Source organism: Populus alba, chromosome 16 (assembly GCF_005239225.2).
Source record: "Populus alba chromosome 16, ASM523922v2, whole genome shotgun sequence".
NCBI lineage: Eukaryota > Viridiplantae > Streptophyta > Magnoliopsida > Malpighiales > Salicaceae > Populus > Populus alba.
This window is the reverse complement of record NC_133299.1, coordinates 4,375,253-4,396,384: the sequence shown is the minus strand read 5'-3', so window position 1 is coordinate 4,396,384 and position 21,132 is coordinate 4,375,253. Positions and strand designations below refer to the sequence as shown.

The following is a 21,132-nucleotide window of genomic DNA, read 5'->3' as shown; positions in this document are numbered from 1 at the left end:
GTTTTGTTTTGAATTTTTCTTGGTATTGATCTTACCAAGTCTAAACCCAATATAATTAAGTCAATCTAATCATAAATTTAGGTATTAAATTAATTAAGTTTAGTCAAGTCAATATTAAAACTAATTTATTTTAAAATACAGATTAGATCAATTTCTATATCACAGTTTTTCTCGTTTATCAAATCAAGTTTAACAAGTATGGTTTTTTTTTTTCATTTTCTATACTAAACTTTTTTATTTTTTTGCGTGGTAGACAAGCTAATTATAGAAAATCAATGCCCTCCATGTAAAAAAAGCCCCTTAACATTTCAAATGGTAAAAGTAAATCAGAAAAAAAAAAGCCTTTTTAACCACTGCTTCCCAGTACCAAGTATACCACAAGACCGCTACCCTTCTACTTTTTAACCACATCTTCCCAGAATGTGTGAAATAATCAAATGACTTTTTTTTCGAGTGGAATCGCCGACGTCTTCAAGCAGCTATAACTGGTTTCGCAGCTGCGAGTTTCATAATTCCATGGTGGATTTGTTCTGCAAAGATGATGAGTTTTGGCACCAAAGCAGCCTTTTCAATCCCCAAAACCAATCTTTTCCAGCTCCAAGTTGCTCTCTTTCACCCCTCTCCTGTTCTTGAACGCAAAAGACGCAATTTTTGTGATGCTGTTAGTGTCTCTCCCTACCTCTTTCTCTTCACATGTGCATATGTATATGGAATGGATTCTTTGATTTATTTTTTTAAAATTTGGGTTTTTTTAAATATATATTTTCTGTGTGGTATTCAGTGCTTTTGATGAGTTGGGGTATAGTTTTTGATCTTGTTGATTGTCCCTTTAAATCATTTTGTCTTTTGAGAAGGAAAATGTGTGAAAAAAATGATTTATAAGGAAAAATATGATACCCAAAGACCTTAACGTTTTGCTTTTTAACTTGGCAGACAGAAATGTCGAAAGATAAAATTCAATCTTGCTTCATATCTTATTTTTCCTTAGCAACCAGAGAGACTTATATCGTAAATGTTTAAGCTTTACTTAAAAAACTGGCCAGAATTGCTTCTTTTCCTCCATTTCATCAACTGAACAAACCGCCTCTATGTTTCTGTCTGGAAATTAAGTTTGATATTTAGAAGGAAGAAATAACGAATTGTGGTACATAATTATAACGGTTAAATGAACTTCATTTGGAGCGTGTGTGGGCACTCGGTAGTGACATTTGTTAGAAACATTAATCTGAATCTGTTGAATAATTCCTTTTCTTTCCCAATGTTAGGGCTTGGGGAGAGTCATTTTCTTGGCCACAATCTGTGAATAATATGAATTTAAGAGGTGTTCCATTTTATATTGCAAAAGTCCTGTCTCCCGATTAATATACTAGTGTATTCTTTTGGTCTGGTACACTAAGTTTTCAAAAAGTTTTGTTCTTCGGCGCATTTCCATGATCTTTTAAACAACATGTTCTTGGTAGTCTACTTTAAGCAGTAAGATACGTTCTCAAAAAGTTTGATTCCCTCTATTTTTTTCTTCTGTTTATAATTTCCTATCTTTGCACTTTTTGATAGATTTACTGAACATATCGTATTTGATAAGAAGTCCAATCAATGGCTTCTTTTTCCTTATTTACTAAAAAGAGTCTTATATTTTCCCCCCTTTTGCATGTGTGAAATGAAAATATTCTCTCCTGTTTTTGATAAATTGCACATTTCTCTTGCTGAATGAAATTGCTTGTTCAATGCAGAGTCATAGATCCAGAAATAGATCCAGCAATTATTCTAGGAGGTCCAGGAGGTTAAATGCAAATGAAGCGTTACTGCGTAATATCGGTGCTTATGCAGACCACCTATTTCAGGTTCTTTCTTGACATTGCCCACTTGCTATATACACTCTTATTGTTTTATCATGTCCAAGGAGTTCATGCTTTCTCAATTGTGATTCTGCTGATTTAGAATATTTGTTTCCCAGGCTTTGTTGTAAGCAGTACAAAAGTGGTATTGACTGGTTTATGTGTGTTATTTTAAGATATGGTCTTTCGGTGTTTGTGTGTTTTGTTTTTCCAAGGTGGGGTTGGGGTTGGTTAATGTAAAATGTACGTTCCCATGATGTTTGAAATTTCCCCTTTGTGTCTTACTTGAAATCCTATTTTGATAACCTCTAGTTTTCTGCTGTTGAGTTTCTTTGGGACGTGAGATTTGTACAAATTGATGGATAAACTAGAGCTTGATGCTATGTCTGGGAGAATACAAGTTACAAGGAGAAGAGGGAAGGGAGTTGAATAGAAGGTCTAAGAGTGTTTTACAAATATTAAGAAGCCCTTGATTTTCCTCTTATCAAAATGAAGAAGGGGTTTTTGTACAAGGGAGGTATCTTGTATCAATAACAAGACAAGCACATTGAAAGGCCAAGGGAGAGAATAAGGCAATTCTTAGCAGATTAGGAGCTAATTGACACATGAGAACATTTGAAGGGTGATTGGTTTGAAATCTTACAATGCAAATAATCCTTTAAAAGTTGGTTGAATCTTCAAGTGAATTCCATGAGAACATTTGAAGTTTTCTTCTTAATGAGTGATCTCAGGAATGGTAAAAGAAACCTTAGACGTTTAGAGTATGAAAAGATCTTTCATTAGCTAATTGGTGAACTTTGTTGCACTAACATATGGTCAATTTGCTCTCTTTTCTAGGATGGGGGAAGTGGTCTTTTTATGAGAGGGAGAAAGGTCTTATATTAAAAAAAAGTCAACACTAAGTATTATGGTTACTAGAAAACTTCAACTGTTTTTTAGAATTCTAAGATAAGGGATACTCTAAAGCATCTGACCTGAGATAAGCTGTCTTATTAATTTTGTCTTTTATTCCTAATAATTTGTTGTGCCTGATTTACCAACATTCTTATCTATGAGTGATAGTGGGTCTCCTGCAATGAGTTAAACTTGAGCAATTGGTTTAAGCTAACAATTCCATGGTCTGATTCATCTTTGTCACTCACAGTTATTATCTTTTGATAATACCAAGTGAATTGACATGTCTATAGTTGGTGACTCTGATCATGACTTGTGACTAATAGTTTGTTAAGCCATGCTAATGAATAACCAATAAGTTTATGTTAAGCGCATTGAACTTAGCCCAAATCCTACTGAGGGTCCATAGATAATGTCTTATGAAGGTTTATTTATCCTATAGTATCCAAGATTCACTTGCAATATTTACTGATTGAATGAAGATTGTATGCCTCAACCCTACCCAAATAGTATCCATCATGGGTTCATCTACTTGGTGGTGAAGGTGTCAATCACCACCGTTTAGAGGCGATCGGTGACCAAAAAGTTTCAATCTTTTTGGCTCCTAAAGCTGTTTTTTCTTGACAGCTTGGGTTGTGATGCATTGTTGAACTTCTTGAAGGGGAGAGGAGAAGAGTGACTATGCTTGTAGGCTACACCACTTCCTATGATTCCGCATGGTGGTGGAGGTGTAAGTAACCTCCAGCTGATGAGTGAGATCCAACGCTGTAAAGATTCAACAGACTCTTGTTTCTTCTCCTGACATCTTTTCTCTCTTTTTTTTTGGTGTTTTTCAATTAGAGGAGGCTAGGAAAGTGGGCCGTATGACGAGGAGAGAGAGGAAGGTTAAAGTTGTTGTTGTGGTGGCTGAAATGATGGTGGTTGGCTGAATTTGGTGAGGTAGGTTGAGATGTAGCTAGGGGTCTTGGTTTCGGGTTGTTTAGGAGAGAAGATGTTAGGTTTATTTTTGTGTGTGGCTCATCAAATTTCAGCTCTCTTTTTTGGTCTTTCACTTATAGAGGCTTGATTTCTTCTTCTTTTTTTATCTCCTCCCTCTCTCACACTATTCACTCTTTTATTTTATTTATGGCCTACCAATTTGGTCTTCTTTTTTCAGTTACTTGGTCCCTAAGTAACTCAAATTTGTTTTGGTCCTTTTTTTTCTCTGTGTTTTGTACTTTAGTTCCTTGTCCATTTTGCTCTCTATTTTGATTTTATATTTTTTTTGTATTTGTTTTTTAAAAAACAATGTTATCTTCAATTCTATAAGAAAAGTAATAAAAAATTACAAAATGGATGTGTTAATGGATGAAATGCGTCAAAAACATATTTTTGAATTTTGATTTTTTGAAAAGACATTGAAAATTACAAAATGGACGTACATGTGTCGAAAATATATTTTTGAATTTATGATTTTTTTGAGAAGACATCAATAAGAGAAAAAATAATCGAAAAATCATAAAATGGGTGTGTGAATGGCCAAAATGCATCGAAAAAATATTTTTTGGATTTTTGAAAAATATTTAGGAATTAGGGGTAAAAAATTGAGCTATCCTGTTCATCAATCCCAAAACCTCCTGTGACTATACTATATTCACCAATGCTCTCTTCAAATGATAGCTATTCACTCTGGATCATGTTGTTAACCTAATTCTTGAACCCTTAATAATGATCAATGAAATGACCCACAACTCTTATATGATACTCATATTTAGTAGCTCTTGTATGATACTCACATTTAGTATTTTTGTATAATTTAGGAAAATATGGTTGGATGAGCTCAAGGGATTGAGATGCTATCAGACAGACATTCACGATGTTGGTAAATGTTAAGGAGAGAAAATTTGAATGATGTGACCAAGATTTTGGATCATGATCGCAAATGATATTGACTTACGGGTTCATTTCATGACCTGAGTTACGTGTTTTAAAACTTAACCCGAGTTAACCTTGTTTTTTTAGGTTTTATTACACCGAGTTTCCTTTTCATTTGCATCCTAACATTGGTTTTATATTTTTTTTTTTATAAAACTAGGATTCATTATTCTATTCTATTCGATTTCCTTTCAATTTAGTTATTCTGATTTTATTACTTGAACCATAGATTTGACAGGTTAGTACAAGTTCACTCAGTTTTTTTTAGGGGTCATTTTTTTTTTTTTTAAAAAAATTAATATTATTTTGGTTTCGTCCTTTAACATTAAATTGTTTTAGGATTGTACTTCGTAATTTATCTTGATTTGCCCTCTATTAAGTTATATCATTTATATGATCCGGGTCATGAACTTTTGTTGGCTTACATAGTTTGCTGGTATTTTTGGATTTATTTTTATAATTTCATTCTTTTTATATTGAATTTGTTGTGTATTGGGCTTCATCTTTTTTTTTTTTTGTGCTTTTTATTAGTCTTATGTTTTGGGTTGTAGATTTGACATGTGTGCTCGGTTTGACTTTACTCCCTTTTTTTCAATTTTATTCTTCTGCATTAAGTTGGTTGGGAATAGAGCTTTTTCACCCTTTTTCTTTTGGTTGGTGTTATTTTTTTTTAGGTTCTCATGAAAACTGCTTTTTTTTTTTTTTTTTTTTTTTTTTTTTTTTTTTTTAAATCTGGTCAATTAATTGTCATTATCTTTTCTTTTATTATTTAATTAAATGATACCAACTTATTTTACTCAGTCAGTTCTTTGAACCGAGTTGTAGATTTTTTTTATTTGCTTTTTAAAAATGATCTTGTGCCTCCCTAGCTTTTTTTATGCTAAAAAAAATTGATCTGGTCCACTAAAATGCTCTCATGCCTCTTGAGCTTTTTTTTATGCTAAAAAAAAAATGATATGGTCCATGGTGTAGTGTGGTAGTGAGGGAACACTAATCTAGTCAAAACTAAATTGCATCGCATGTATTATTATTTTTTAGTTGGTCAGTTAATTTTTAGTCAATAGAAAAGGTTTAAAGTTCAAATCATGTTTTATGCAATTTGGTTTTTATGATATTTTACAAAATGGTATCTTAAAATTAAAATTTATATTGTAGTCTCTACACTATATCAAGTTTGGCTTGTCCCTCTAACCAATGCTAATGGATGGAGTAGCAATGACATAAATGTTGGAGAGGTTAGTTGATCTAAATCACTGTCAATAGTCTGTTTATGGATTGAGTTGTAAAGTCTATGATTAATAGACAACTTTTATATTTTGAAAAGTTAGGGTGCGCGTGTATTTATTAGAATGTTCTATTCATTATAAAAGTTCAAATTAATGATCTTTTTTTCTGTTTAGAATTTTCTATCTATGCACTTTTTGATAGATCTACTGAACACATCGTATTTGATAAGAAGTCCAATCACTGGCTTCTTTTTCTTTATTTACTTAAAATTCTCTTGCTGAATGAACTGTTCATTCAATGCAGAGTTATAGATCCAACAATTATTCTAGGAGGTCCAGTAGGTTAAATGCAAAGGAAGTGTTACTGCATAATATCGGTTCTTATGCAGATCACCTATTTCAGGTTCTTTCCTGACGTTGCCAACTTGCTATATACTCTCTTATTGTTTAATCATCTCCAAGGAGTTCATGCTTTCTTAATTGATGAGTCTGCGGATTTAGAATATTTGTCTCTCATGCTTTGTTGTAACCAGTACAGAAGTGGGATTGGCTGGTATATGTGTATTATTTTAAGATATGGTCTTTCAGTGTTTGTGTGCGCGTGTGTTTTGTTTTTCAGAGGGTGGGGTTATGGTTGATTACTGTAAAATATATGTTCCCACGATGTCTGAAATTTCCTGTTTGTGTCCTACTTGAAATCCTATTTTGATAACCTCTAGTTTTCTGCTGTTGAGTTTCTTTAGGAGGTCAGATTTGTACAGATTGATTGTTAAACCAAAGTCTGATGCTGTGCTTGGGAGAATACAAGTTACAAGGATATGAGGGAAGGAAGTTGAATAGAAGGTCTAAGAGTGATTTACAAATGTTAAGAAACTATTGATTTTCTTTAAAGAAGGGTTTTTTTGTATGGGGTAGGTATCTTGTATAAATCTTGGGAAAAACGTTGAAAGGTCAAGGGAGAGAATAAGGCAATTCTTAGCAGATCAAAAGCTAATTGATGCATGAGAGCAGGAAGCTGAACTAATGGTGTAAGGTTGGTTTAAAGTTACAAAATAGATTGAGAAGAATGAGGGTGATTGGTTTGAAGTCTTATAATGCATAAGAATCCTTTAAAAGATGGTCGAGTCTTTAAGTGAATTCCTTGAGAACATTTTTTATTTTCACTTTTTTTTTTGTATTTTGTTTTTTATTTAAGAAAACAACACTAATGTTAATTCAATAAGAGAAGTAATTAAGAATTATAAAATGGACATGTTAATGGTTGAAATATGTTGAAAGCATAGTTTTGAATTTTAATTTTTTGAAAAGACGTTGAAAATTACAAAATAAACGCTAATGCATCGAAAATATATTTTTGAATTTTTGATTTTTTGGAGAAGACATTAACAAGAGAAAATAGTAAAAAATCACAAAATTGGCATGTGAATAGCCAAAATGCATCGAAAACATATTTTTTAATTTGTTTTTCCTTTTGTTTTTGAATTTTTTTAAAATATTCTAGAATTGAGTGTCAGGTAATGTCAAACTTGATTACCTGAAATAATGGGAACCAATGACACTGTCCAGTATAATGACAACCGAGGAAAAATAACCTTTTTGCAAAGAGTGCAGTCATGTCAGGTTTACCTTTTTCATATTGTAGAAGTCTTGAACTTGTTATTACTTTATGTAGGTTGGTATTTTGTTGAATAGTTTAGGGAATTGGTGAGATTAATAATTTGGTCATGTGATTTATATGACTTTGGTATTGCTGGTTTCTTGGTGATCTTAGATATAATTCCAAATTATACTGTACCAGATACAGCTCATTTTGGATCCTGGTTGTTGATCCATGGCTTTGGGTTTTGTTTGTTTGTTAAGAACTTGCAACAACTAAAGTGCTGCTTAAAGGTATCAACAATGAAAGCTACAAACTTTCACATGCTTTACTTAATAAACAAAACTTGCTTCTATTTCATTTTCAAATCATGATTGCTACTTTAAAAAATACTAGGTATTTGGATATGGAAAGAAAGGAATGCACTGGAGGATAAGTTATCTCCTCCCAAACTAATTAAGAAAAAACTGAACAGGAGGCAGAAGTACTTTTTCTTTGAGAAATATTTGTCGAATATACATGTTCATGAGTGAGAAGTAATTTGCAATCTTGTTCTGCTGCTTCCCTCTCTGAGACTGCTTATTTTATTTCAGCATGATTTGCAGAATTGATTGTGACAGAGGAGCTCATTTCTAATTTCACAGATTGTCTATTTTCTGAAATTCATTTTATATTGGAAATTTGAGTGGGTGCAAATTTTGTTATTTTTCCATTCTAATTATATTCCTGGACAGCAAGGGCCTTTAACTTCCTGTAATTTTTAATTTTTTTCCCCCTGGATTGTAGAGTTGGCATGATGGTTTTGATGAGGAAGTTCCATCTTCAAGTAGCGGCCCCTCATGGTTTAGACAACAATACTCCAAGGGATCAAGAAAGGACATGAATGACAATCGGAGAACCACGAGTTGGGGTAAAAGTACGTTCCATGAAGTATTTACACTTTGGTGTAGGGGTTAGGGGAGAGATTGACTGCCTCAGTTATTATTCTCCTTGTTTGATTGAGTTTTTTGGGAGGACGAGTTATTTAGGGTAACATCAACTCACAATGCCACAAGGGGAATGATTGTTACCTGGGAGGCAGGGGTGTTCTTTCACCCCCGCACCCCTCACTACAGCATTATGAAAATTTTATTCTCTCCCCCATATTGCATCTCTCTCTCTCTCTCTTTCTTGTGATTAACAATTTATTGCGTTTGCCAACACTTTTAACACTAACTTTAGCTTTCTTGTGACAATTTACCGCTTTGTTTTAATCTTGAAACAGGCATCCCCTAATTTAACATGCTTATCCTTTTGACTTCCATATCCCATTGAATGTTTTTCTCCATGAAGCATTTGCATTTCAGTGTTGGACTGTTAAATGGTCGCTGTCTTTGCGATCTACTAGCTTGAAATTGTCTCCACGGGGGTGTTTTTTTTTGTGTATTGTTTTGCATGCACTCCTCAAAATACCATACTTCATTTATAACTAATTTTATATATTCTTTAGTTCTTGTTCATGCTTCAAATGGGAAAATTTAGATATTTTATCAATTTACTCTTGTGCTATATGTGGTCTTTAAATTCCTCATCATCCTTCTAGAGTTGCATGATAAATTATACAATTTTCAACTCTTTTCAGAAGGTTCCCACTTTTGTGAAGAAGATAATGCTGACGGTGAGAACATCTTCCGATCTACATTTGGTGGGAATCGATACTTTTACTGGTCCTTCGTCAGTGATGAGGATCCCCAATGGAAGAGCTCATCTGACTACCACTCTTATAGCTATGGGAAGAATTGGAGATACCGGGTTGAAGAGGATTATGATTGCTCATCCGAATCTGATTCCGACGATTTGGAGTCAAATATTGCCTCAGATAGGCTTGCTCTTGGACTGAGAGCTCATGGTCCCCTAAAACTTGAAGATGTCAAAAATGCGTGAGTTCTCCCTAGACTGGTTGCTATTTTTCTAGAGCATAACAACTGCCAAACGAATGGAAGTTTCTTTTATTCTTTTATTTACATATGATTTTCCATTTCAGATACCGGTCATGTGCATTGAAATGGCATCCAGATCGTCACCAGGGCTCCTCAAAGGTACTCTCTTCCACCATAGTTTAGGCCCTGGCATGTTATATATATATATATTGATGTTCCTAGAATGTCATGATACAACCCTAATAAATGGCAGCTTGTACATTTCAATTCCAGTGGCTTCATAACAGAACTTATGCCTTGTAGTACAAAAAATTTCTTTTCCTGAAGGAACAATGATCATGCATCACTGCTTCTCTAATCAGATCTAATTAAGTGCTATTGACAACACAATTAATCAACGTATGTGAACAGGCTGTTGCAGAGGAAAAGTTCAAACTGTGCAGTGCAGCATATCAATCTTTATGTGATAAGTTGACTGCAGCTTGAAGATTGTTCTGAGCTTCTGTTGCCCAAACTACATCCAATCAAGTGACTGCAGGTTCCATGGGAATGCCGATAGATAGTGTAATGAACTTTTGAACAATTTTTTATTGAATTTTGCGACTGGTAAAATTGCAAGAGCTGGTAATGGATTTTATGTAATTTGACCCAGGTAGGTGGCACAATGCAATAACCATCTAGTGATGGCAACAAATTGTTCAATGTATTATTATAAATTCCTAGTTTTTAAATTTTAATTAAATTTAGATTTTGGAACACCGTTGTGATTTGCCAGTTTGACGCAACGTATAGTTATAAAAAATCTAGGGTTCTTCAAGCTCTCTAAAGTTACAGCTAAACAAAAATTTGATCAATAAATCTTGAGTGTCAATCAACATGCAAAATTGTTTAATTAATAGCTAAAACTGATTTAATTAATGAAAATCTAAATAAAATAAAATTATAAAAACCTCACCAGGTAAACAAGGAGGAAAATATTGTTTTAAAAAAAACAACTTCGCAACGCCCTTGGTTAGGTGGCTGGCTGTTATGTTTAATATTATTTTAAAAATATGTTTTATTTGAAAATATAATTTTTTATATTTATTTTATTTTTAATATCAATTTATCAAAACTATAAAAAAATATTAAAAAATCGATTAATTTAATAAATACTTGTATATGAATATGATAACAGTTTTTTTTCTAGAGTTTTATTTATTTAAAAATATATCAAGATAATAATTTAATTAGTGTTTATAGTTTTTAGAATTAATATTTAATCCAATGTTTTTTTAACCAAACTTAAGAATTGAATTGACATGTAGGAATTTAATTGAAAAAGGATTTGTTTAAAAAATAAATTATATTTAATATAAAGTAAAAGGATAAAAAATATCATTTAAATAAAATAGAAGGATAAAAATAAAAAATCTTAAAGATCAAGATATGTATTAATTAATAAAATACTATGTACAGTGAGCGTGTCAAAGAACTTAACAATGGCCATAACTATAATGATGATATAAATATAGAAAGTAGAATGAGGAATTTTTAAATTCAAAAACTATCATTAACCGATTGTGTAACCCAAACGAAGTTTATTCCCCACGAGAAAAATGAAATCAAAAGTTGGAGGACCAAAATGAAATGTCTTATCTGTCACTCTGTTCTGTGTACTGTATTGTACTCAGAAACAGACCAGAACCGTGGCAACGCGGGTTCGCCTTGGAACACCTACCAAACACAATCATTCATACTTGCTAAACAATTCTCACCATACCTCAAGATTTTATTTTGTTACAAAGACAATAAATTGGTGAGATTTTCAATGCTTAAAGCAATACAGAATCTTGGTTCTGTGGCTTATTATTATAGACTGAAACCACCACATGCCGCTAAAACTAATGCTTTTGTCTCAACCTCCGCCAAACCATTATCCTGTTCTTCTCCAATAACCAGACCCACAAATCCTTTCATGTTTTTGACTCGAAAGACTCAGTCTTTGGGACCTGTTCGTGCTCACTCAACTCCGTTTGAGTCTAAGATGGATGGAACCTCTTCTTCATCTGTTGCTGTTCAGTCATCTGTGAGTTTCTCTGAGTTTTGTTCCTTCTTGTTGAAATCCTGATACTCTTATCGAATTCGTAGATAAATTGGATAATTATGGGGATTCGTGATTGTCATTTTTTCTTGATTATGCGCTAAAAGTCCGTCTCTTGCTTCTGTTTTTGTTAGTTTGCCTTCAGTGTTCTGGAATTCGATTATGTTTTGTTTGTGTTTATTTGTGGTAAATGTTGAGTTTCTTATTTGTTTAAATCACAAGGCAAAAAAGGAAGAATCTAATAACTTGGCTCATATGGTATTGTATCCTTCTTTGAACATCACTTGTATTGTATTCTTATTCAAGTTTCTTAACAGATTTTAGAAAGAGATGTTGTGACTTTGATCAGGGTATCAGTGATTGTTGATGCCAGTGGTTTTTGTTTTTTCGAAGTCTTATTCAAGGCACTTGCATTCACATAATCCTGTACCTTGCCAATGAAATCTGTTTTCAGGGAAGTGCTCGCAAGATCAATTTCTGTCAGTGGTGTGGTGGCCAGACAAAACATGATATACCTGATGGTGAGGAAAAGATGAGAGCCATTTGCACAGTTTGTGAGAAAATTTCCTATCAAAACCCTAAAATGGTATGGTCATTCATCATTGCAATCAAAATTGTCATGTATGTTTCTGTTGTTTTGTATGATTGAATGTGTCTGCTGAAATTGCTGAGGAAAATTTACTCATTTGCATATCATGATATTTCTTCTAAAATTAATTTTAGCATCCTGGTTTGCACCACAGCTGGCCAGGTATCTCCTTTTAATGTAACGTACATGGACTAACTAGCTTCAATTATTCTTTCAGCAACAATTTAAATATTCAATCATATATCAGCATCGTGATTATCAATCAAAAACATGTGACACTATAAAAGGATTCACGTGGCGTGGATGTTAGACAAAGTGACAATGCAATCTTTGGAGAACTTTTGGTGGACTAGAGATTATATGCAAAAAGGTTTCCAGGGAGAATAAATTGTTGAACCTTGATTCCCTGAGTCATAAAATAGTGGAATTGTGTGTGGGTATTTTAACTCTGCTGGCTGCTTTAACAAGCACTGAAAACAAGGAAAAACATTGTAGGCATGAATCTGAAAACCTTGTGAGTGTGTATCCCATTTGATTCTTTTTAAAGCATAATTTAAACATGTTTTGTTAACACGGTAAATGTTATTAGTTTTCTCTCCAGTTTGTTTGGCACTGCACTTTCAATGAATAATTGCTTTGTTTTAAAGGTAATGGAATTATTGTTTTCTTTTGTAAACTGGTTTGAATAGGTGGTGGGATGCCTCATTGAGCATGATAACAAGGTCCTACTCTGCAAGCGAAACATCCAACCATCACATGGCCTCTGGTATGCAACTGAAATTGTAATTTTGGTACAGAATGGAACCACTGCATGCTCTCGCTAAACAGAACTCTCAAGTAGTTAAAAAGAATAAAAAAAAGTTTTCTCCATATGTTACTTGGTTCCTTTCTGCTTTGCATTTTAACTAGCTTCTATACTTTTGTTATCTATAATGGGTAACCCAGATAATTGGATTGTGCTGAAATAGGACCCTTCCAGCTGGTTACTTGGAAATTGGTGAGTCTGCTGCAGAAGGGGCAATCAGGGAAACCTGGGAGGAAGCACGTGCAGAAGTGGAAGTCATGTCACCTTTTGCTCAATTGGACATCCCTCGTATTGGCCAAGTAAGGGAGAGATGCCCTTCATTTCTCATATTGATTTTTCTATGACCTTGCTTAAGGTTTCTAAGTTTGTTGCTGTCGTTTGGAGCAGACTTACATAATTTTCTTGGCAAAGTTGAAGAAGCCCCACTTTTCACCCGGTCCAGAGTCATTGGAGTGCCGACTTTTTTCACTTGATGATATACCTTTGGATTGCTTGGCATTTTCATCAATGGTGGTTACTTTAAAGTTGGTAAGAGCATGTTTTAGCAATACACAGTTTTTTCCATAGTTTTGAAACCCGGCTTGGCCTGGCAGGTCGACCCGGGTGACCCGGGGCTGGAACCGGGCCGGGTTGAAGAAAAAACAAAAGAAGAAAAAACCCGGCGTGACCCGGTCAAGACCCGGCTTCAAACCCTTTTATTTTTGTTTTTTTTTACTAAAATGACGTCGTTTTGTTTTTTTTTTTTTAAATTGGCATGACCGACCCGGCGACTCGGAACCCAGGCCTTGGACCGGGCTGGGTCTTAAAACTATGGTTTTTTCATGCACTTGCTTTTGTCACTGATATATCTAATTTCCTATCGTTGCAGTACATTGAAGATGTTAAAGCCGGAAGCAGAAAATTTCACTATGGCACGATTAACAAGAGGTACTTTATAATGCATTTTTGCATCAGAAGCTTAAGTGAACTGTGAAAAATGATTCTAATCTCAAAGCCAGACAGCTATGGGTTGTGCCCGGGGGGGGGTGGGGATTGTCCATTGTCTCAACCACGTGCGACTTGACTTGTTTTGTGCTGTTCTGCTCTGTTGTAAATGCTATTGCAGAAGGCAACAATGATTTGATAAAACAGTGTTCATGTAAGTTTCAGAGGTGTTTGTTGTGGATTATTATGATGGTGATGGTGGTATTGGAGGCAGGCAGGCACTTGTAGGCACTTTTAGGTGTTGTCAGTACTCCCATTTTTTCTAATTTTTATGGAAGAATATAAAATATTGAATAACAGAACAAGGCTGAGTTTTTAGCCGGGGAACAAGGCTGAGTTTGATTATTCGTGAAAGACAGACACCTTTTCTTTCTTTCTTCATAAATCTTTTGATTATTCTTTCTGCTGACATGACAAAATTTGCTTGCCAATCTTTAGCTGGGGAACAAGGCTGAATTCTTACGTGAACAACCTTTTTTTTTTTTTTTTTTTTTTTTTTGCAAATGAGTTAGCGCCAGAAGTGTCCTTTTCTTTTCAGTTTGCTTTCATTCATATTATTCGTTCACTACACCTTTTCTGGCCCCTCATATTTGACTGTGGCTTTTGCGAGGTGGAATTTACAATGTGTAGGTTCTATTAAGTTCTTTTCCATAGCATTCTTTATTGTTCAGTGTTGTTAATATTCTTAGACAGTGTTTGTTCTTTCTTTGTAGAATTCTTGGTTGTTAAGCTTACTAGATAATTATTATTTATTTAAGCACGATCATGCTTGTTCAAGTCTTCTGATACCTCTTTGCAGGCCTGGCTCGAGCCCTTCTGATACCCATGCCTATACACTTGATCATCATTTGCAGTCCTGAGAATGGGGATCTGTTTTCCTTTTCACTTGAGGTGATTAACAGATTGAAGCATAAAATGTTTAGTAGCTGGGATTGACATTCTTTGATTTTTCAAATCCATGGTGGAGGCTGAGTATGTGATGGGATCAGCTGCTCGATGCATTGAAGCAACCATCTGATGACACCAGATGGATCCTTCAGCAACCGGAGAGTCTCGAAGAGGCCATTTTTTCATTTGCAGATGTGTAACTTGTGTTTGATTGTTAGCTACATCCTACATTCCATCCAAAACGTACAGAAATGTGCTTTACTATTGTGCATTGAATAAAAACTTGTAAGCGAGGCTTCCTCTTAGTTCACATGTTCTTCTATCTCGCCTGTTTGAAAATGGTTCTCTATCATCCTCAAAGCTTTCGTTTGGAATGGAGCTTCTGGCTCAAAGTTCCCGCTGAGTTGATAATACCACAACATTGCCTTATACTATGAAGCCTTCTGTATCATTATTTTAAAACTTGACCTGAACTAGCAGGGTTGATTCGTTACTATTATAGTTTTAAGACCCGGTTTGGTTCAAAGTCTGGATTTCAAGTTTTGATTGGGTTTTTTTTTTTTCAAAATAAAAACGATATCATTTTAATAATAATAAAAAAAAGTCAACGGGTTTGCGGTCGGGTCTTGACCGGATCAACCCGCCGGATCAATTGGGTTATACCGGGTTTTTTTTTCTTTTTTTCTTCAACCTGGTCCGGTTTCAATCCTGGAACGGCTGAATTCCAGGTCTATCTACTAAGTCAACCCGGGTTTCAAAACACTAGTTATCATAGACCAATCAGCCATCTAACCTGTGATTTTATCTTAATTAATTTTTTATTTTCAAAATAGTTTTAATTCAAACATAGGTTTTTTACCTGTTAAGTTTGTATAAGAATATAACATTTATGTAGAGTTTATATAAAAACAAATCATTTATTGTTGTATGAGAATAATTGTTTTTTAAATTTAAATTTTAAAATTACCCTAGCTATTCTTTTAAAAGAGTTGTAGATTTTATTTAGGAGCTGCAATTACCTTTTACAATTCTCTAAAATGTATTTCTTCTCTAATTTTTTTCTTCATATTTTCTTATTTTTTAACTGTGTTAAAGAAAAATTTTTTCGATTAACTCTAATTAAATGGACCCCACTGGGGGACTGATCGAACGAGACTTGCAATACTCTCGTAACACAAGTCTAACTTGTCCACTTTGACTCTGCTAAGTAGCAGTCTCTCTCTCTCCCCAAACTCACTAAAAATTAGGGTTTTTTTTCCTCAACCAAACTTAGATCCTTTTGAATTCGAACCCAAACTGCAACGTTCTTAACGTCTGATATTGGGGTTTCAAATCTGTGATTGCTAATCAATGGAATTCACAAACTTGATTTGAAATAAAAAACCGGACTCCCATCCAACAAGTTACGGTTTTGTCTACAGCTCCCCCATTTTTTTTTTTCCAAAATGGAGACGCCCAGAAATCCAGATGATGTTGATTTTGGATTGGGTACAAGCGATCGCAGGTACACTTATTGGCGCCAATCTTCATTTCACCAACAATCACAAGAACCCAAAACCCCAATTTCTATCGTCACGAATGATGCAACAAAGCCTCTGCTTTCACGCACCGTTTCAAGCATTGACATTCCACCGGAGATTGATTATTCTTTTGATTACCAAAACGACACCATTTTTGAGGACCCAAAGAGGAAACTATCGGATTTGGATTCCGTGCTTTCGATTTTTAGGGTTATTAGGTCTGGGAGTAGACAAATGAGAAGACTTTTCTTGATGATTTCGCTTAATGTTGCGTATTCTACTGCTGAATTGGCGATCGGACTCTTTACAGGCCGTGTCGGTGAGGAATTGATTCAATTTTGGGTTTAGGTCTTTCAATCAGAACACTGTTTTGATTGATTTTTTATTTATGGGATCTTGCTGCAGGTTTGGTATCTGATGCGTTTCATTTGACATTTGGATGTGGGCTTTTAACGTTTTCGTTGTTTGCCATGGCTGCTTCTAGGAGAAAGTCTGATCATGTCTACACTTATGGGTTAGTTATTATTTTGGTTGTAATTATCTTTGTGTGAATTTTTCCCGATATTGATCAATCTTTGTCTTTAAAGGAACTGATTTTAACTGCTAAATGCCTTTGCCAGGTACAAAAGGCTTGAAGTGCTGGCTGCTTTTACTAATGCTGTAAGCAACATGCCAAATTCCTGTAGGATTTTTTGTTTTTGGTTTTTTTTTTTGGTGCTATTAGAGATATGATAATCCAAGGTGTTATTGTTGATATGTATTTGGTGTATCAATGATTTGCTTTAGTTGGATAAATTGGGTTTTGTGTATTATATGCTTTAGCTTGCGGGGTAGAAACATCAGGAGTGTGGTGCATAGTGAACAGTTATGAGTGGCATGAAAACAATAAGATGTTTAATATATAGATGTATACATAAATCTTAAAAATGCATTCAGCACTTGATGTTTGGTTTGTTTTTGTCTCGGAGAAATGAGACCCATGTCTTTGGCTCAGATAGTTTAGGAAGAGGGTGGGGTTTTACCATTGATACTCACCAAATAAAAAAGAGGAAGTAAAGTTTTGCTCCCGAGTCTTATGATTTTTATTGACCCTGGATGTTTCTTTGGCACTGAAGACTTGTATCTGATGAAGAATTACTTTTCCTCTCTTCAATTAATTCCTTTATAAAATTAAAACTTCCTTTCTTTGCGCTAACATCTAGATATTCTTGATTTTGCTGCTTGTGTAGACAGCTGTTTCTTTTGTTCATGTCATTCTCGTTAGCTGTGGAAGCACTCCATGCATTCATACAAGATGAATCTGAACACAAGTAAGTCGGTTGTGCAGATATCTGGAGCAGTATACTTATTATGCTGGATCCAGCATTATAGATAAGCACGTACTTGCCAAAAGATAGTTACTATGTATTTAGTGCAGCACTTTGTGGCTCATCCTTTTATTTTTCATCTTTAACATGGAGATTGCAACCCTTTTTACAGGCATTACTTGATTGTTTCTGCGGTGACAAATTTATTGGTGAATCTTATTGGTGTTTGGTTCTTCAGGAATTATGCCCGCATTAATATTGGTAAGTCACTTACTGCACTTTTATGTGTAACAGGAAGTCATTTTATGAGCTTTAAGCCATATGAAAAGGCTCACATGTACTAGCGCTTATTTGAATAGCATTTTAATCAAGTATAATGAGTGGTACACTGTAAAACATGGTGCTTTTCCAATTTGATCCTTGATGGGAATTTTTGGCATGTTATACACATGGTTATAATGATTGTTACTGTTATAGAAACTGCTTCAGTTGTTTAATAGATTTTGATATTTTTATCCTTTCTTCGGATTATGTTGCATATATATTTGCATGCAGTCTACAGAAAAGCAGAAGATATGAATTTCCATTCAGTATGCTTGCATGTTATTGCAGATTCAATTCGCAGGTATGCTCGAGTCTCTGTGTGTACTTATTTTTCTTTGCAAAAGCATGTTCCTTTTTTAATTACTTGCATATTTCATATATCCATGATTGGCTGATGATTTACTCTTTTTGTTTCTCAGTGCAGGCTTGATATTGGCATCCTGGTTTTTGTCCCTTGGGTACCTTGCTTCATCTTTGTTTTTTCACTGCAATCTCCCCTGTTTACCTCTTTTGTTTTTAATTTCTGTTTCACACATTACAGGGTTGAAAATGCTGAAGTTTTATGTTTGGGGCTGGTTTCTGCTGCTGTTGTTATGCTTGTCCTACCACTATTTAAAGCCACTGGTGGCATCTTGCTTCAAATGGCACCACCTAGCATTCCATCTTCAGCATTGAGCAAATGCTTGAGACAGGTAAGCTCCCATAAAGGCTTTCATTCATTTGCTATGATCCGAGTGTGAATTTTCAAATAGTTAAGGTGTTTCCAACATTTTGAAGAGCTGATTCTTATACAACACATTTTGGCTTAATTTATTTATCATTACATATAATTCCCTTTTCTGGCTAGGTTTCTGCCCGTGAAGATGTTGTTGAAGTTTCTGAAGCTCGGTTTTGGGAATTGGTGCCTGGTCATGTTATTGGCTCAATTTCACTTCAGGTACATCACTGAAAGTTTGGCTTATTTGATGTCATTTTTTATGTGGCAGGTGGCGTCCTTTGTTACACTTTTGAAGTTCTACTTTCTGGTTGTTTAAAGACTGGTAACACAATTTTGTTTCTTGGATGTTGTTAATAGGTGAAGGAGGGGGTGGACGATCGCCCAATACTACAATGTGTGCATGGTTTGTACCATGATCTGGGAGTACAGGATCTGACAGTGCAAACCAATTATGATTGAGGTTTATTTCCTATAAAATTGTTTTTTTTTTTCAAGAACAGCCTGAGATTGAAGTCCGTTTGCATTCGTTATTATTGTTCATTTGAAACAATTGTATTACCCATAGAGGGGGATTTTAATCTAAGTCCCCGTATAGAACGGATTTGTGCAAAATAACTTTACGTCATAGTTACAGTTGATTTTTCATTTTTGTATCTAATCTCTTTACTCATTTTCATTATTGACTGCCTTTTAGTAACAGGTAGTTTGATAATTATCATATGTTCACAGGCAAATCAGTCCTTGCCCCTCCCAAAGTAGTTTAATATTGACTGCCTTTTAGTAACAGGTAGTTTGATAATTATCATATGTTCACAGGCAAATCAGTCCTTGCCCCTCCCAAAGTAGTTTAAAGCGCATACATACATATATTAAATTAAAGAACTCTAAAAGGCCTGCGGAAAGCATTGTAGCTTCCCCACGCCTTTTGATTATACTTTAATATAATAATAATAATAATTATTATAATTATATTATTATATTATAATATTTTTTTTCTCTTCTGCAGCCTTTTTTTTTTTTTAGTTTTTTCTTTTTTGCTTTAGTTTTTTTTTCTGGAGCTTTTGTTTTTCCCACTTTTGTTTATTCTTCATTTTTTTACATGTTTTTTTTTTTCTTACCCAAAATTAACTTTTTATTTTTTTTTTTAATTTTTTTTCAAAATCATCTTTACTAATTTTTTTAAATATTAAGCTGGTTGAAAATTTAACTATGTAACTTTTTTCTTTAAAACATTGTGAATTGCTATAATATTCTCATATATTGTTTTTTTTTTTCTTTTTTTTTATGATTTATTTATTCTTTTTTTTTTTTTTCAAAATGGTCTTTGTAGATTTTATTTTTTTATATTAAGTTCATTGAGAATTTAGTTTTGTAGGTTTTTTTTTTTTTTTTTTATAAAAAAAACAATATGGATTGCTACAGTGTTTCCCCTGCATGGTATTTGTTTTGCTGCAGTGCTTCCCCACATATTTTTTTTAAAAATTATCTTTATTGAATTTATTTTTTCAATATTGAGCTGGCTGATAATATAGCTTTAGCTTTCCCCACATGTTTTTTTTATTTTTTTATTTATTTTTTTTTTTAAATTGTTATTTTTTACATATTTTTTTTTTAGAATTATTTTTTCTTATTTTTTTTTTCTATTGAGCTGGTTGAAATTTTAGTTTTTTCTTTAAAACACTGTAGCTAGCGTGTGTTTTTTTTTCTCGCTCTTGTTTTTGTTTTTTTTTTTCATTTTTTTTACCCAAAATTGACTTTTTTTTTAATAGTCTTTGTCAATTTTTTTTTATATATTGAGCTGGTTGAGAACTTAGTTTTGTAGCTTTTTTCAAAAAAAAAAAAAAAAACACTATGGATTGCTACATTGTTTCCCTTACGTGGTTTTTGTTTGTCTGCAGTGTTTTCCCCACATGTTTTTTTTTTTTTTTTTAAAATTATCTTTGTCAAATTTATTTTTTTCAATATTGAGTTGGTTGAGAATTTAGCTTTAGCTCTAGCTTTCCCCATGTTTTTTTTTAGTTTTTCCCAAAATTGTCTTTCTTCTTTATATTTTTTTTTCATAATTTTTTTTGTTAATTTTATTTTTTTACTATTGAGCTGATTGATAATTTAGTTTTTTAATTTCTTTTCTTTAAAACACTAGATTGCTGCAGTGTTTCTCTACATGGTTTTTTATTAAATAATTTTTTTTTTCTGAATTATCTTTGTTATTTTTTTTTTTTTATATTAAGCTAATTGAGAATTTAGCTTTGTAGTTATTTAAAACACTGTAGATTGCTACAGTGTTTCCCCACATGATTTTTATCTTGCTACAATGTTTCCTCACATGTTTTTTTTGTCGATGTTTTTTTTCCAAATATGTTTTTGTTAAATTTATTTTTTTCATACTGAACCGGTTAACAATTTAGCTTTTTTTTCTTAAAACATCGTTGATTGCTACAATGTTTTCTCATATGCTTTTTTTGTTATATTTTTTTTTTAAATGGTCTTTGTCGTTTTTATTGTTTTGATATTGAGCTGGTTAAAAAT

General features: G+C 33.5%; 3 protein-coding genes across 5 annotated transcripts; all 3 read left to right on the top strand.

The window, feature by feature from the left end:
- Positions 1-364: 364 nt before the first annotated feature.
- LOC118052494 (uncharacterized) lies at positions 365-10,141 on the top strand. Of its 3 annotated transcripts, none has more exons than XM_035063490.2 (7): positions 365-661; positions 1,731-1,841; positions 6,174-6,272; positions 8,253-8,376; positions 9,088-9,385; positions 9,490-9,544; positions 9,797-10,141. In XM_035063490.2, exons 1-7 carry the CDS (start codon positions 539-541, stop codon positions 9,869-9,871), a joined length of 885 nt encoding a protein of 294 aa, XP_034919381.1. In that variant the 5' UTR covers positions 365-538; the 3' UTR covers positions 9,872-10,141. The 3 variants fall into 3 exon arrangements, with proteins under 3 accessions (XP_034919381.1, XP_034919375.1, XP_034919392.1); XM_035063484.2 differs by having other exon boundaries at positions 367-661; positions 8,253-8,382; XM_035063501.2 differs by lacking the exon at positions 6,174-6,272 and having other exon boundaries at positions 370-661; positions 8,253-8,382.
- A 905-nt stretch (positions 10,142-11,046) lies between these two features.
- LOC118052516 (nudix hydrolase 23, chloroplastic) lies at positions 11,047-15,044 on the top strand. Its single transcript, XM_035063514.2, has 7 exons — positions 11,047-11,453; positions 11,923-12,054; positions 12,747-12,823; positions 13,026-13,161; positions 13,250-13,390; positions 13,731-13,789; positions 14,646-15,044. Exons 1-7 carry the CDS (start codon positions 11,196-11,198, stop codon positions 14,704-14,706), a joined length of 864 nt encoding a protein of 287 aa, XP_034919405.2. The 5' UTR covers positions 11,047-11,195; the 3' UTR covers positions 14,707-15,044.
- Positions 15,045-15,898: 854 nt separating this feature from the next.
- LOC118052525 (metal tolerance protein C2) lies at positions 15,899-19,256 on the top strand. Its single transcript, XM_035063524.2, has 10 exons — positions 15,899-16,573; positions 16,660-16,768; positions 16,875-16,914; positions 17,488-17,564; positions 17,734-17,822; positions 18,117-18,186; positions 18,305-18,343; positions 18,427-18,577; positions 18,733-18,822; positions 18,961-19,256. The coding sequence occupies exons 1-10, from the start codon at positions 16,180-16,182 to the stop codon at positions 19,060-19,062; spliced, it is 1,161 nt and encodes a 386-aa protein (XP_034919415.1). The 5' UTR covers positions 15,899-16,179; the 3' UTR covers positions 19,063-19,256.
- Positions 19,257-21,132: the final 1,876 nt, after the last annotated feature.

Bases quoted from the DNA above. Each gene is read 5' to 3' on its own strand.
- LOC118052494 (XM_035063484.2), top strand. From the start codon at position 539: ATGATGAGTTTTGGCACCAAAGCAGCCTTTTCAATCCCCAAAACCAAT. The intron at 662-1,730 runs GTTAGTGTCTCT...TGTTCAATGCAG, and splicing joins GACGCAATTTTTGTGATGCT to AGTCATAGATCCAGAAATAG. The intron at 1,842-6,173 runs GTTCTTTCTTGA...CATTCAATGCAG, and splicing joins ATGCAGACCACCTATTTCAG to AGTTATAGATCCAACAATTA.
- LOC118052516 (XM_035063514.2), top strand. From the start codon at position 11,196: ATGCTTAAAGCAATACAGAATCTTGGTTCTGTGGCTTATTATTATAGA. The intron at 13,162-13,249 runs GTAAGGGAGAGA...CGTTTGGAGCAG, and splicing joins ACATCCCTCGTATTGGCCAA to ACTTACATAATTTTCTTGGC. The intron at 13,790-14,645 runs GTACTTTATAAT...ACCTCTTTGCAG, and splicing joins TATGGCACGATTAACAAGAG to GCCTGGCTCGAGCCCTTCTG.
- LOC118052525 (XM_035063524.2), top strand. From the start codon at position 16,180: ATGGAGACGCCCAGAAATCCAGATGATGTTGATTTTGGATTGGGTACA. The intron at 17,565-17,733 runs GTAAGTCGGTTG...CCCTTTTTACAG, and splicing joins CAAGATGAATCTGAACACAA to GCATTACTTGATTGTTTCTG. The intron at 18,578-18,732 runs GTAAGCTCCCAT...TTTTCTGGCTAG, and splicing joins TGAGCAAATGCTTGAGACAG to GTTTCTGCCCGTGAAGATGT.